This window comes from Oncorhynchus tshawytscha, linkage group LG22 (assembly GCF_018296145.1).
Source record: "Oncorhynchus tshawytscha isolate Ot180627B linkage group LG22, Otsh_v2.0, whole genome shotgun sequence".
Taxonomy (NCBI): Eukaryota; Metazoa; Chordata; class Actinopteri; order Salmoniformes; family Salmonidae; genus Oncorhynchus; species Oncorhynchus tshawytscha.
In genome coordinates, this window is record NC_056450.1 from 35,624,301 (window position 1) to 35,639,985 (window position 15,685).

General features: G+C 41.9%; 1 protein-coding gene across 2 annotated transcripts in view; it reads right to left on the reverse strand.

Moving 5' to 3' along the window:
• LOC121840463 (plexin A3-like) overlaps nt 1-11,430 on the reverse strand; it is a 171,147-nt gene extending 159,717 nt beyond the window's left edge. For both annotated transcript variants that reach the window (XM_042304127.1, XM_042304126.1), the window contains exons 1-3: nt 11,255-11,430; nt 4,014-5,285; nt 2,623-2,805 (exon numbers count right to left, since the gene is read on the reverse strand). In XM_042304127.1, coding sequence (XP_042160061.1) covers nt 2,623-2,805; nt 4,014-5,198 — 1,368 coding nt within the window. In that variant the 5' untranslated portion in view covers nt 5,199-5,285; nt 11,255-11,430. The remainder of the gene's footprint in view (nt 1-2,622; nt 2,806-4,013; nt 5,286-11,254) is intronic.
• Nucleotides 11,431-15,685: the final 4,255 nt, after the last annotated feature.

The following is a 15,685-nucleotide window of genomic DNA, read 5'->3' on the forward strand; positions in this document are numbered from 1 at the left end:
TATCTCTCTGTATAATCAATGCAGAACTTTTAAACTTATTAGGTCCTGAATCATCTTGACAGATACTGTCATCAGTATGGTCTAAATACTCCAAACTTGGCTTGTAGACATAGCCTTGTGACCCAGTCATCTTAGCAACAAGCAAGAAGATGGGAGGTAGGGAATATATTGATACACGTATCAACAGGGGACCTGATAAATAATCGGAATAGAAAACAAAACACGACACTACTCTCCAAGGAGAAGACTTTCTAACTAAGCTCATGCTTTTCAGTGTGTATGTGAGCACATTTTACTTTCTGCTCTGGGAATAGGATGGTAAGAACACAGAACTGGGGTGTAATTCATTTCTGTCCCAAGCATTATAATCACTGTGTCAAGTGAAAAGTAGCTAAGTCAGTCTCTACATCCTGCCCAAGATCTCATGGAATTTCTCTCATATGAAATGGTTAACTGGGTCAGACCACCCATTTAACTTATACAAGGACCAGGGACTGAGGCATTTATAAGAGAATGATTATTGATTCCAATAAATTTAAAAAAACATTATCTTACTGATTGTACTATAAAAATGTCTTCTCATCCAATCTCAGGCTTCAAAGGCCGAGAAAGTAGACTAAATGACTTGATAGTCAAAGATAGGCAATAGCACACACTCGTTTGAATCTAATAGAACACTAGGGGAGGGATGATGTTTTGGAGTTGGCCGAGTAGGAAAGTGAGGGCATCAATTCTCAGCAGCACCATTTGGTATAATGTTATTGTTGTAAACAGTGGGCACAGAGGGCAGGGTGAGTCATGGGCTGTTTTTCTTTTCATAGAACATTGTGGGAGTAGACCATGATTCTCTCTGCTAGGGCGCCAAACTTTGTTCTCCTGTCCACAAAACCAATGGAGAGTGACTGAAATAGCATCAAATGTATCCCTCTCCAGGCATCGCCACATTCAGCGGGGTTATCATTATCATTATGTCAGAATGTCCAAAATTCTAGATGGCGTTCCAAGTCCTTCTAGATGGCGTTCCAAGTCCTTCTAGATGGCGTTCCAAGTCCTTCTAGATGGTATTCCAAGTCCTTCTAGATGGCGTTCCAAGTCCTTCTAGATGGCGTTCCAAGTCCTTCTAGATGGCGTTCCAAGTCCTTCTAGATGGCGTTCCAAGTCCTTCTAGATGGTATTCCAAGTCCTTCTAGGTGGTATTCCAAGTCCTTCTAGATGGCGTTCCAAGTCCTTCTAGATGGCGTTCCAAGTCCTTCTAGATGGCGTTCCAAGTCCTTCTAGATGGTATTCCAGTAACTGTTTTAACTTTTCAATGTCAAACAGTTATGAAAGGACAAAATCATTATAGTCTTTAAATGAATCCTAGAAGTCATTGGTTCGTGCTTATAACTAAAGACCTATTACTGTGTACTCTACTACAACTCTGTCTCCACACCAGTCTGAGGTTCACACACCGGATGGAAACCACAGATCCACATGAGGAGGTGTGATGAAAAATATCTAGTTTGGACACACCTACTCATTTAAGGGTTTTTATTATTTTATTATTTATGTTTACTAATTTTTACATTGTAGAATAATAGTGAAGACATCAAAACTATGAAATAACACATATGGAATCATGTAGTTGAGAGAATGCCAAGAATGTGCAAAGCTATCATCAAGGCAAAGGGTGGCTACTTTGAAGTATCCCAAATAAAACATATATTTTGATTAGTTTTAACACTTTTTTGGTTACTACATGATTCCATGTGTTATTTCATAGTTTTGATGTCTTCACTATTATTCCACAATGTAGAAAATAGTCAAAATCAAGAAAAACCCTTGAATGAGTAGGTGGGTCCAACCTTTTGACTGGTGCTGTATAGAAATCAAAAAGTCTATAATGCATAACATGTTGAACTACAATGAATTCAACAGAGTAATAAGAAGGTAACATTTCTATAGAGTTGATGTCATAAGATCCCCTGATGTTACTTTGATCAGAAATGAAGTGCCATCCAGGTCAGTGGTATTCAAAACAAAAATACATGTGGATTTTAAACATCATTCTGAGAAAACAAGCTTCCATTGAATATAAAGTACCCAGCATTTCAACCCTGAATGACTAACTGCTGATGTTCTTCATCTATTTTAAATGACTGAGCCGCGATGATAACATTGTGTCAACTCCCAGCAGAGCGGCAACCGAAAATAAATCCATTCAGAATAAGATGGAGGCTGAGCATATTCTACCGCCAACTCAAGTCAGGAAGGTCATATCTACACAACAACAAGTTCCTACCCAGAGAAATATAATTTATTTTCATAACTCTTTTATCGAGTCAACTGAGAAAAGACCCTCATGGCTTCCACTAGAAATATCACGGAATATTCAATCCTGCTTTTGACCAAAAAAGCATTCTGTACTGTATCATGCAATGTTCTACAAATATTGAATCCCAGCGCAAAAGAAATCGGACAAAGTGGTTGGTGTTGGGTGAAATCCCATCTCTGCCTACAGCACCAGGGTTTCCCCCAGGCCTTCTTCACCTGGTATGGCTTTGTGTAGAGAATTGTAACACAGCTGCCAGGGAATAACTGATCGGCCCATTTGAACAGAAAGAATCAGAATGTCTCCCTTACCTTTTTGAGGCGTCCACTTCGGGTTCCCACAAACACCACGGAGTGATCTCCATAGGTGTAGGCTGTTACCGCTCCCATACCGTCCACGCCGTCGTCATAGAGAGGGGTCCCTTCTATCACCCGCAGACCCCCAAGAGGTTGGTTCAACACCAGCCCACAGAAGTCATCACCAATCTGCTTCGGCTGTAAAACAAAACGAGAAGGGGACAATGTTCAGAATGTATGAAGGTTTGGATCAAATGTAGCCTATTTAATAATTTAGGGCCTGGAATACACAAAACGCTAATAGAATTTGGGAGTTTCACTACACCTCTAACATACATAAAGAAACATGAACATGTCATCAATTACTATGATAAGAAATGTAATAAAAATCACCGGTGAATTCTTGGCATGTATAGTGATTCAAAACATGCCGGTGTCAGAGGAACAAACGATTATTGTTGTTGAGCCTTTATGAAGGATAACTATATCAAACAAGGCCTGTGCCAGAGTCTGGCACGCACACTCTCACGATGTGGGCAAGGGCTATTGCTGCGCATGAGAAGGGGCTAATGATGTCCATGAACCAGGCCATCATCAAGAGCTAATTTGCATCAGCTACAGGGGGCCCTGTTGCTCCTAATAAAAACAAGCCCCCGCTTCCTTATAGGACCCAGGTCAGCTACTGATAGTCGTAGTTCTCCTCTCCATCCGCCCAGCTCCGACCCAAAAACTAACGGGGTGCCATCAGCCATTAGGGCACAAGGAGGGAGGGAAATGTACCTTTATACACAGGCCTTGACAGAACATCTTATAAGTACAGTTTTGGCAGCAGCTCTTCAACTGTTCTTGATTTAAATCCTTGAGAGAGGTGCCCTTATAAAGATGCATCCGTTTCAATACCCTGCCTGCTGCACAGTATTTAGATGGATCACTACTTCACTGTATGTTTCACCAGTTGCCTCACAGTACAGTGATATGACTGGAGTCAGCTTCATAGGAGAAAACCCTCCAACGACATAAACTGCTCTGTCTTACGGTTTATCCCGGATAACGTTTACTGGAATATAAATTCTTCAATTTTTATCAAACATAGTATAGATCAGCTGTGACTTTTCATGTTGTATAGTATATAGACTTTTCATGTTGTATATGAATCTGGATGTAAAAATACCAAAGTGTCATAAGGTGGAGACTGGCTAAGATATCCTATGCCTAGAACGTGTTTGCAAGCCTGTTAAATGTTTCAATATATTCATGGAGAATTTGGGCTATTGAAGTTAATGAGGTATGGATGAAATATGAATGCTAACCCAGCAGAATATTGCCTGCTCTGGGGCTGGGGCCTGAGGCAGGATAGAAGTACTTGATTTGAGCGGAACTACTGAAATGAAATGGTGATGACTCACCGTGTTGATGCAGGGGAGCTCCTTGTTGAGCAGCCAGGGCAGGGACAGCTTGCCCTCCCCACGGTAACACGACTTGATCCTCTCCCTCATAGCCAGGTTGATCTGATGCAGGGTAAAGAGACACAGGACTGTTTCCCGAGGCGGGTTGGCCCGGTTCTTCTGGCCCTGGGAGAACACCACAAACAGCACATCCTCGTCCTCAGACAGCCCCAAGGCCTGGGCCAGCATCCGACCTGGACGGTGCTTGTAGGCGGACTGGACCAGCCGGTACTCCACCCCTTCCTTGGTGCAGCCCAGGGGGAACTCCACGTAAGAGTAGAACTCAGTGTCGTTGGAACACATCCGCACTATCTTGGAGGTGAAGAACTTTTCACCGGTGGCATCCATCTGGGTGAGCTGTGTGTCCAGCTGCAACGTCAGGAAATAGATGTAAGTACGGCTGGAGAATCCATACACGTAGTAAATGTCAAACGCCGGGTAGAGGGACAGGGTGTCGGAGGGTATCTTGATTTGTGAGGACACAAACTCATCCTGATAGACCAGACTGAACATGTTAACACTCTCTTCATCAGTGACCAGTTTACGGCTGGACAGGGTAGGGAAATACTCTGACTTGCCATCGATGGCTGCCCCAATGAACAGCCGGCTGCCCCCCTTCTTCTCATTCTTCCACTTCCCTTCTGCACTGTCAACCACCACTCCTGCCATGCCGTCAGCCTCCCTGGCTCCAGAGAGGTAGTGCTCCTTGCGGTGATGGGGCTCTCCCAGCTTGAAGAGGTCCTCCAGTCGCAGGAACTGACACACTCCCTGCCAGATGCTTCCACATGCTACTAGGCGGTTGCCAGCGTAATCAACCAGCAGCAACTTGTTGACGTTGTCAGAGGACTCCAGTTTATGTGCACAGGCTCGGACGCTGGGAGGGGGGTAACATTTGGCGTTGTCATCCACGGGGCCAGTCATGTGTGAACGCAGCTCTGTTAGGTTGGCAGACAGCTTGAAGATGCGGTTCACTGCTCCCACATAGACCTCTCCCGTCCGGCTGTGCACTGTGAGATGAGTCAGGCTGGTGTCTGTGACCCTGTAGGTGCCTGTCTCAGGGGGGAGCTCGGTCGGGACCATGGGGAATGTATTGTTAGTCCCAGAGTGGAGAAAAAGGACAAATACCACCAGCCATTTGGGTGTCATGATGGAGATCTTTTGGTGGTGGGAGAATAGAGCTCGTCACGTGAGCTTATTGCAGTCCTTTGTCTGTCTCAGTTCAGTGGTTCATGTCTGAAATGAAAAAGATATGTTGGTTAGGATGGATTACAGTATTGAATACATGAGTAAGTAGTGTCCCCTCAAAGTAGATGGAGAAAAATCTCGTTCAATTTTCATCACTTTTCAGTGTCCCCCTCCCCCCACCACCAACTCCTGACTGTAGTCGATTTTGAGATATTAATGACTAAATGTGCAAGTCAGCCACTGACACAGCTGTGAGTGTGAGGGAGGTTTGGGGGAGTGTATTGATTGTAGGGCTGGTGCCAGGGCTTGTCTGTCCCACTACCTTCACTCAATGGATTGCTAATAAACCTTTATAGCCATCACTAACACTAATCCTGAGCACATTTGTTAATTAGGAAGTATTGCTACTTGGAAAAGAGAACATGACAACAACAGAAAATATACAAACAAACAGTGGAAAATTAGGATGCGCTGCAATATATTTGTAGCAGACCACAGGGTAATGCTATAGTGATCAGTGGGTCAGACATCGCTCCCCCCCCACCCACTGGTCAGAGCTTCTGGAATGAAAGTTGCCCTTATGGCACCTCAACAGCCTGGGCTAGGAAAAGACCCTTATGGCACCTCAACAGCCTGGGCTAGGAAAAGACCCTTATGGCACCTCAACAGCCTGGGCTAGGAAAAGACCCTTATGGCACCTCAACAGCCTGGGCCAGGGCTGGGATAGGAAAATACCCTTATTGCACCTCAACAGCCTGGGCTAGGGCTGGGATAGGAAGTAGGAACACAGGAAGAATGGTTCTTTAATCATCTGACACATTTCAGCAGTTTGGGGTTTCAGGTATTAGCAGCACACAGACAGACAGACAGAGACAGACAGACAGACAGACAGACAGACAGACAGACAGACAGACAGACAGACAGACAGACAGACAGACACAGACAGACAGACAGACAGACAGAGAGAGAGAGAGAGAGAGAGAGAGAGAGAGAGACAGACAAACAGAGACAGACAGACAGACAGAGTCAGACAGACAGACAGAGACAGACAACACCTCTAGCTCTTACTAAGCACTACTTGTTCTCTGCGTGAGAGGTGCTTGATATTCTGCCCGTCAACTCATTTAGTGTGTCCACAGTGTTTGGTGAGTTTCAGTAATAACAAAAGTATCTTTGTCAGGTTGCCTCTGACCTCACTGATTATGAGTCTTCACATATTAGTCACAGAGAGGGCAGGAAAACACGGAACTCATCACAAATCCAATCATCCATCTCATCGTTTATTTTGTTTTATTATATAGTTTAGTTTTACTGGCAGTACTCTCCTTTAATGCATTTTTATTCCACATCCAATAACAGTTGGGAATATCAAAACCTTTATCAAAACTGATGGAGAAAATGATTCAGTTGTGCCCACAGGTCTGAATGGATCAACATGGACAAGAATGACAGTGATAGTCTGGTGTGAAAAGAGACATTTCCCCATGCTTTTCTTTCTTTCATCCACTCATGACAATGAAATATGCTTCATGAATACCTCAAACGGATAGAATCATTACGGCTGCAAAGATCAGCGCAACACGTTCTCATTAGCAGCCGCCGTTTGATAAATCTGTTTTAAATTTCATAACAAATGGTAGAAGGTTTCAATGCATGCAAAATATCTATCGGCTGTGAAAATGCTTAGGGATCGATAGGAAAAATAAATCGAGCAACAAGCAATTCTGAAGCTTGAGTATGCACCCTTCCCTTACATGTCTGTGACTACAGAAAGCCCTCATAATGGTCAGAAATAGAATAGACGAGGCCACTTGCTGCCTTTAAATTCAGCGCAAACCCCCCCAGTCATTGCCCATTGCAATACAATGCTGTATTGTAGTACATTTCCTGACTTGTGGATTACTATTGAGCAGCAGTCACAATGATTTCATTACCACAGAAGAGAGAGGAGCACTGACTGGTGCCAGTAGAAGCTGAATTCCTTTAGCAGAGAATCTCGACCTGAAGGTTCAGAATTCTAAAGCAGAGATGGTGCTGCAGCTGAATTAAAAAGCAGACTCTAATGATTGACTTAAATAATAACTGTAAATAACATTTGAAACCTCAGTGGGAAATAAGACCTCCCTGCCTGCCCGAACAGTGAGAATAATTACAGGTTTTACAGGCTCAAGTTCATTCAATAATCTTTACAGTAGAGAGAGAGAGAGAGAGAGAGAGAGAGAGAGAGAGAGAGAGAGAGAGTGTGTGTGTGTGTGTGTGTGTGTGTGTGTGTGTGTGTGTGTGTGTGTGTGTGTGTGTGTGTGTGTGTGCGTGTCCATGTACGCGTATATGGTGCAACCCCTAACCACCCGAGAGCAAGCTCATTTGACAGAGATAAGGTTTAGTTGAAGACTTACTAGTGTGGAGCATAGCCTAGGGTATGTGATGCGATTTGTAATGTGTGATAGCTTCACTAGGCTATTACTCAATACCTACCAATGGATTTGTTTGGGTCGTGACATCTAAACCATTACGAGACAGATCACACACCCAATATTAAATGGCAATCTTCTGATTACTTAATAAAAATTAACAAGCGCATTCAGGTTATGCAATTTCAAGCCTCAGCCCAACTCCTCACTTTCTCCATTACACCATTATGTACATTAACAACTAGCTGCTAGCGTAGTTGGATCAAATGAAAGATGGAGGGGATGAGAACATCATAATAATCCTTTAAAAAAAGTTTGTATTTATTTAACCTTTATTTAACTAGGCAAGTCAGTCTGAGAACAAATTATTTTTTACAATGACGGCTTACCCCGGCCAAACCCTGCCCTAACCCGGACGGCGCTGGGCCGCCCTATGGGACTCCCGATCGCGGCCGGTTGTGATACAGCCCGGGATGAACCCGGGTCTGTAGTGACGCCTTAGACTACTGCGCCACTCGGTCCCCAAATACTGACTAGTTACTGCTGACTGTCATCAAACACAATCTCCTTTAAAGGAGGAGATGAGAGGGGGCCATGTTTTTAGATAAACCGTTAGGAAAGGAAAAAGACTGTGGAGTGTCTGTGAAACGTGAACACAAAGAAGCAATCAGGGCAATCACCATTTCACCTAATCAAGGACTCTGAAAACACCACTCTCTTGTCACCAGTACTTCTCTAATGAGGGTCAACAGCACTTGATTAAAAAAAAGAATTGCTCTGTTTCCTATTGAAGATGCTGTCCACTCATGGGTACAGATGACCAAAACCAAGAATATTTGAGAGTTTCATTTCAAAGGCACTCACCCTTACTCAACTGTCATTAGTTCACATAATGGTACGTTGCCTCTTACTGCATACAGTAAACTACTGCAGATGGGGCATGAACACCAAGATGTTTCCTTTCATAATTAAGTTATATTTCTGCCAGAAAAAATGTAAATGTTTTGGGAGGAATAGAGCTTGCATCTATTTTAAGAATAAGTCCATTAGCACTTACAGTATGTGGTGAATTGATAAAACATCCACCCAAACTAAAGATTAGATCTGAGTATGCACCTGGCCTTGGCATACATTACACATGACTACATCTAAATCAGGCTTCTGGGTTTTGGTTTCTGTGAAGCTCTGGAACGGTTCTATCTCAATGGTGCTAAGTCCATCACAGAGGAGGAAAGAGGAACTCTAAGTGTCATGTGATTGTTTCCTCTGCCTGTTATTTTAGTCCTGTTTATCATTCTGTATGATTCCAGGGTCAGCAGTTCCCTCTGTTCTCCCACTGTTACACCAGACATGAGAACAGACATCCTGGCTGAGACACTGGCCCAATGTTGTCCATAATTAATAAATAATAATATGTGCCATTTAGCAGACACTTTTATCCAAACGAGTATGGGTGTTCCAGGGAATCGAACCAACTATCCTGGCGTTGCAAACCGATCTCCAAACACCACTCACATAACTTCAGGGAAACTAGTTTATTAAACAGTACCACAAATTGAGCTAAGGGACAACATGGGTATGGAATGGATATTCCATTGCACAGCCACAGATAGTGGTATGGAAAACCAGAGTGTTCCCATTGGGATGTTCCCTTCGGTATTTGGTCAGACAATTAATGAATGGGTACCATTACTTTATCCATTAGAATTGCCAAGATAAAGCTTACTGTGAGCATGAGCCTCAACACATGAGGTTCACATTATAATAAAACATGTTTTAACCTTTATTCAACAATAAATAAACTCAATGTGTTTCTACTCTACATGTAACCTATCATATGTAACCTCGTCTGGAGGGTGTATCCATTAAAAAACCTCCCCCATTACCGTTGGGAAAAGGGGGACAGAAATCACCTGCCGAGGGGGGAAAGACCGATGTCATTAAAGATAAAAGCTAAGTGTGTTACCTTCATGGCAGAGCAGCAGCAGACAATGGAGAGGATGACATTAAACTGACAAACGGCTTGTAGACAGAAGCTATTGCTCAGTGATTACCAATGTCTATGACTGTCCCTGACCAACTAAGCCTGGACACTTACTCAGTCAATGATATCATGAAACTCTTAATGCCCCTTTGTAAGCTTATACAATGACACATGCAGGGTGGAATCTTGCTTCTGTGATTTCAAGATCCCATGCCTGACCTGGCTGGCCATATCTGCTCTCTGATATAGCTGAGACAATAGGTTTCGAGGTATGCAATTTAGTGTATTAGGGGTTCCATAGCCTTTTTTTCCACAACCAATTTTCCCATTCATGAATGCTGCAGATACAGCTGTTAGTGCTTTAACCTGTGGGAATAGGCTAAATCCCTCATTCATTTGGGGGAGGGTTAAGTGAGGGTGAAAGGTTGTCCCTACATTAGTTTATTTCCCTAATAATCTCAAACTATCGTGATTAGTCTGGCAACGGGCATTATGCTGCCATGATAACAAAAAGACAACCAGACATCAGACAAGAGACAAATGTTTTATGACACATGTGCAGGGCTGCCCGTGTTGACCCTGTGTAAAATGCAATCTCCCTTTAACCTGTTATTTAAATATCATTGTTGCCAACTTTGGCTATACTCTTCATTGTTCTGAAGATACACATTGTATCACCTGCACTTTCCTCCCTTATGAAACCATCACTACTCCATTGGGATAAAATAAGCTACGTGATTTGAAATTTGCATTATGAAGAAATCCGTTGTATTAATTATTGAGAAGGACCTCACAAGCAATGGGTACACTATTACATGATAATTATTCACAGAATGGAATATGTTTCTAATTCATATGCATATTTTTCTGATAAAAACGTGAGGTCACGTGACAATATTTCACCGGAGCTGTTACAGATGTGTCAGACGGTAGCCTATATGTGAAAACAACCCGGAGCCGAATACACCCTGTTCGTGAAGCAGCCAGAGTAATCCAATTGGTAACGTTAGGACCTGCTTGGAAGACTATTTTAGTCAATTTGATAACATTCATCTGCCAAGATAAACGTTAATGTTGACAATTAACCTACATGATAGTTAGTCTACTGTCTGTGTTTTGGTTTAATAAACTCTAGGAAAATATCCATGATGTTATCAGATAGATGCACATGGAGGAATATAATTAACGTTTCGTTTGGCTAAAAAAAAAAAAAAAAAGGAACTATGTATGAAGACCAGGGCGTTCACATGTTAAATGAAATGATCACAAGGCAAATGGATCTGTTTTTCCATCAGATAACTAATGTTTTTAACGCCCCTTTGGCTTTGTTCTGAAAGGAGCGGCGGCGGCTCCTTGCATCACACTATGCTGCTTACATATCCAGCCAAAGACCTCATGCACCCTTTCTAAAAGCATTATACAACTAAAGCATGCAGTCCTACTGACTATCGCTTATGAATGTGTTATCGACACTTTCAGTATACAAACTGCATGATGTTTTAAAAGTCTTGTAAAGCCCAGTCATGGTTTAAAAAGCATGCTTCGGATTCAAACGCTAGCCACTATGTTTCAGCAGCATCGTAAAATGAGATCAGTAACGAAACACAGGCTCGTGGACCTACCTGTACTTAAAGTGCAACAGTTACATCCACAACCACGTGCAGTTCTTTTTCCCGCGGTTATCATATAGGCCTATAATTATTTGTTAATTAGTTATAATTCTGCGCAAAATCCTCGAAATAAACCAACAGAGCACTTACTGCTTGAATCGCATGGCACTCTCTACACATTTAGGAACGGTCTTATTTTCTCCTGGATGAGCAAGGCTGGGTAGCTATCCCTTTATGGAACGTACCACTTTCAACAAGGGGATTCAAACTCATTATTGCTCACTAAACCATAGAATAAGATCAAATATAATTGCTACATTAAGTTACTAATGCATTATTACATGGATTTAATTACAATACCGTTTTGTCTTCACATTTGGTGTTTTTGAATAATGATTATATATGATCACATTTGGCATGCGCTTAAATCTACCCTAATAGTAGTTGGAAAAGGCTCGCCCATAATCGAGTATTTTTCTACCAAACCCAGATGTTAGAGAGAAGGCTGGATTTTCAAGGCGGATAGAGATGTTTAATACAAAATAAGGAAGAGAAAAATGTGAAAAGTAAGAATGTTGCAGAATTTAAAAAAAATAAAAATCTAAACTCCCTCACGTGGACATAATCGTCACTTTGTTATTAAAACATGCAATAAAACAGTTATAAACGTTTATAAACCGCACACCTTCCCGTTCCAAGAGATCTGAATTAACGTTATAGATCTGCTACTATTCAGAGTAAAAAAAAAAATTGCTAATATGATTGACATATTTATTTTAATGAAGAACAGAGAGTTCCTTGAAGTCATAACCTGATAAGTTATAGATGTTAAGACAGAAATAAGTAGGTTTCAATTTGACAAACCTAATGTTTATTCCTCAATATAAAACCAATATTAAAGGATATGTAGTTTGATATTGTAAAAACAGACATTTCAAACAAGAGACAGGATACTTGGGGACAATATCAAAACAGTGTCACTGTAAACAAGTTTTTCACTATATTGTTAACATGCAGAAATACAGTACATGGAGAAAACTGAAAAAGAAAAATGACTTTAGACTAGCGTTTTCTCTGAACAGTGTAAATATATAAGACATTCAGTATTAACTTATTCTAAAGCTGCAATATGCACCTTATTGGGAGTTATAATCTACCAACGTTGTCTGTCGTTCACCAGTTATGTGGTTTCATGCCATCCACCAGCAAGCAGCAAAGCAATACACTTATTCAAATCATGTGTCAAGTAATAGCCAGTTTAGGAGGAATGACACTTGCAATCCCACAGTGCAGTAAAGACAATTCAGCTAAAGCAGAATACAAATCACCACAAACTATAGTGCTCTTTGTTGTGGTATAGATTAATAGTGTTGAAAGCATTTGTATTTATCAACATATTAGGGCCTTCATGGGGCCTTGGAAGTGAAACCATACAAAACAAACATTTGCATCCTACGGCAGTATGGTATTCTAGTCTGAAGAGGTTGAATCAGTCATTGGGTTGAACGGAGTGAAATTAGATCAGTCCAGACACAGAAACCGGAGAGTTCCTAAAATAACCCTTGGTTGGGTGGGTTAGGAATCACCAAGTAGCCTAGCTCGCTGTGGTAGCCTCCATGTCCCCGTCCCTGTAATCCAGTTAGAGTTTGAGCTTGGTAGGTTTGACCACTTGTACTCCCTCCCTCTGTAATTGTGACTGTCTCTAATTGAAGCCACTTGAGGAAGACAGAACTTCCTCCTAAGTTCCTCGACCACACTGTGCTTTCGGAGAACGGGCCGCTGCCGAAGGCTAGGAGATGTGAGCAGAGGAAATACAGGACCATGAACCCCCTGGTGTAGATGAAACGACCATATGGTTTCCTTTGAAAAACACGACCCTCATCACAGGGACCCCAGCATCTTTACTGGAGCCACCCTCCAATCATATTTGCTGTCGTGTGTTCTTCCAAGATGGGTTGGAACTACTAGAATTATGGTTGCACAATTTTTGTAACTTTTATTAAATGACCAGGGAATTTATTGCATGCTTCAGAAATTTTGCAATCCTAATTGTTGTGTTTCCAAAGATCTACGCAATTCAAAAATGAATATCCTTATATCAGTCTACAAAGCGGGCAGTATTATCATCATGGGACAATGATAACATGCCAGGCAGTACTATCATCATGGGACAATGATAACATGCCAGGCAGTACTATCATCATGGGACAATGATAACATGCCAGGCAGTATTATCATCATGGGACAATGACAACATGCCAGGCAGTACTATCATCATGGGACAATGATAACACGCCAGGCAGTACTATCATCATGGGACAATGATAACATGCCAGGCAGTACTATCATCATGGGACAATGATAACATGCCAGGCAGTACTATCATCATGGGACAATGATAACATGCCAGGCAGTACTATCATCATGGGACAATGATAACATGCCAGGCAGTATTATCATCATGGGACAATGACAACATGCCAGGCAGTACTATCATCATGGGACAATGATAACACGCCAGGCAGTACTATCATCATGGGACAATGATAACATGCCAGGCAGTACTATCATCATGGGACAATGATAACATGCCAGGCAGTACTATCATCATGGGACAATGATAACATGCCAGGCAGTATTATCATCATGGGACAATGATAACATGCCAGGCAGTACTATCATCATGGGACAATGATAACATGCCAGGCAGTACTATCATCATGGGACAATGATAACATGCCAGGCAGTATTATCATCATGGGACAATGATAACATGCCAGGCAGTACTATCATCATGGGACAATGATAACATGCCAGTCACAAAAAATGGAAACCAGAATGATATTGGGAGGCATTTTCCATACAGGACTACGGTACAAGGTCTTTATAGTGCCGGATATGGTCTCAGTCTGTAATATTAATTTACCATTTGATAGAATGAAATAGCCTCTAGGTGGAGTCTGTCATTTGTGATGATGTCAGGTTCTCCCTGGAAGTATCCTTATTAATTAGATTGCATACTGTACATTATTAGACTCGGGCAATTGCACAAGCGTGCAGTTCAGAAGCAGTAATCCCCTATGGGTCCTGCCTACTCATGGGGTTGGGTGTATTAGAGACACACATGTCGTGAGTGTTACACTGAATGACAAGAAGTCTGTGGACAACAGCATTCTCTGGGCATGCGCTAAAGCCAGATTCGTCCGTCAGACTGCTGAGATCGTGAAGTGTGATTCATCACTCCAGAGAACGCGTTTCAACTGCTACAGAGTTCAATGGCGGTGAGCTTTACACCACTCCAGTCGATGCTTGGCATTGTGCATGGTGATCTTAGGCTTGTCTGCGGCTGCTCGGCCATGGAAACCCATTTCATGAAGCGCCCGACAAACAGTTGTTGTGCTGACGTTGCTTCCAGAGGCAGTTTGGAACTTTGTAGTGAGTGTTGCAACTGCTATGCGCTTCAGCACTCGGTGGACCCGCTCTGTGAGCTTGTGTGGCCTACCACTTTGTGGCTGAGCTGTTGTTGCTCCTACTTCAAAATAACAGCACTTAAAGTTGACTGAGGCAGCTCTAGCAGGGCAGAAATGTTCCGAACTGACTTGTTGGAAAGGTAGCATCCTATGACGGTGTCACGTTGAAAGTCACTGAGCTCTTCAGTAAGGACATTCTACTGCCAATGTTTGTCTATGGAGATTGCATGGGTGTGTGCTCAATTTAATACACCTGTCAGCAACAGGTATGGATAAAATAGACGAATCCACTAATTTGAAGGGATGTCCACGTACTTTTGTAAATATAGTGTATATTGTTATGATTGCTGCATTTAAACTTCATTAACCTCAATATCAATAAATAATTTAAGCGCCCATTAATATTTTCAATTCAGCCTTTGAAATGAGATATTATGATGGTAATTTCAGAGGCTGGAAACATTATGGCCAATGTTAAACATTAGCCTGTGTTGTAGTCAGTCAGTCAGCCTGAGAGGCTGCCTCTGTTTGGGTGATGTGGTTGAAACTGCACTCTACCCCATAGAAGCCACCACTGCCCCCCAGTGACTATAGGAGTGAAAAATCAAACAAATGAGTTCATTTATACAGTACCAGTCAAAAGTTTGGACACACCTACTCATTCAAGGGGTTTCTTTATTTTTTTAAACTATTTTCTAAATTGTAGAATAATAGTTAGAATAATAGTGAATACATCAAAACTATGAAATAACACATATGGAATCATGTAGTAACCAAACAAATAAAAATAGATTTTACATTTTTAGATTTTTCCAAGTAGCCACCATTTGCCTTGATGACGGCTTTGCACACTCAGTCATAGCAGATAGTCAAATGTCTCCAGGGTAAGACAACAAACATTCTTCTTGTGCTGACAGAATGTGTTTGGATTATTTCATCAATAACAAAAATGGTCACTGAGTGAAACAGACAT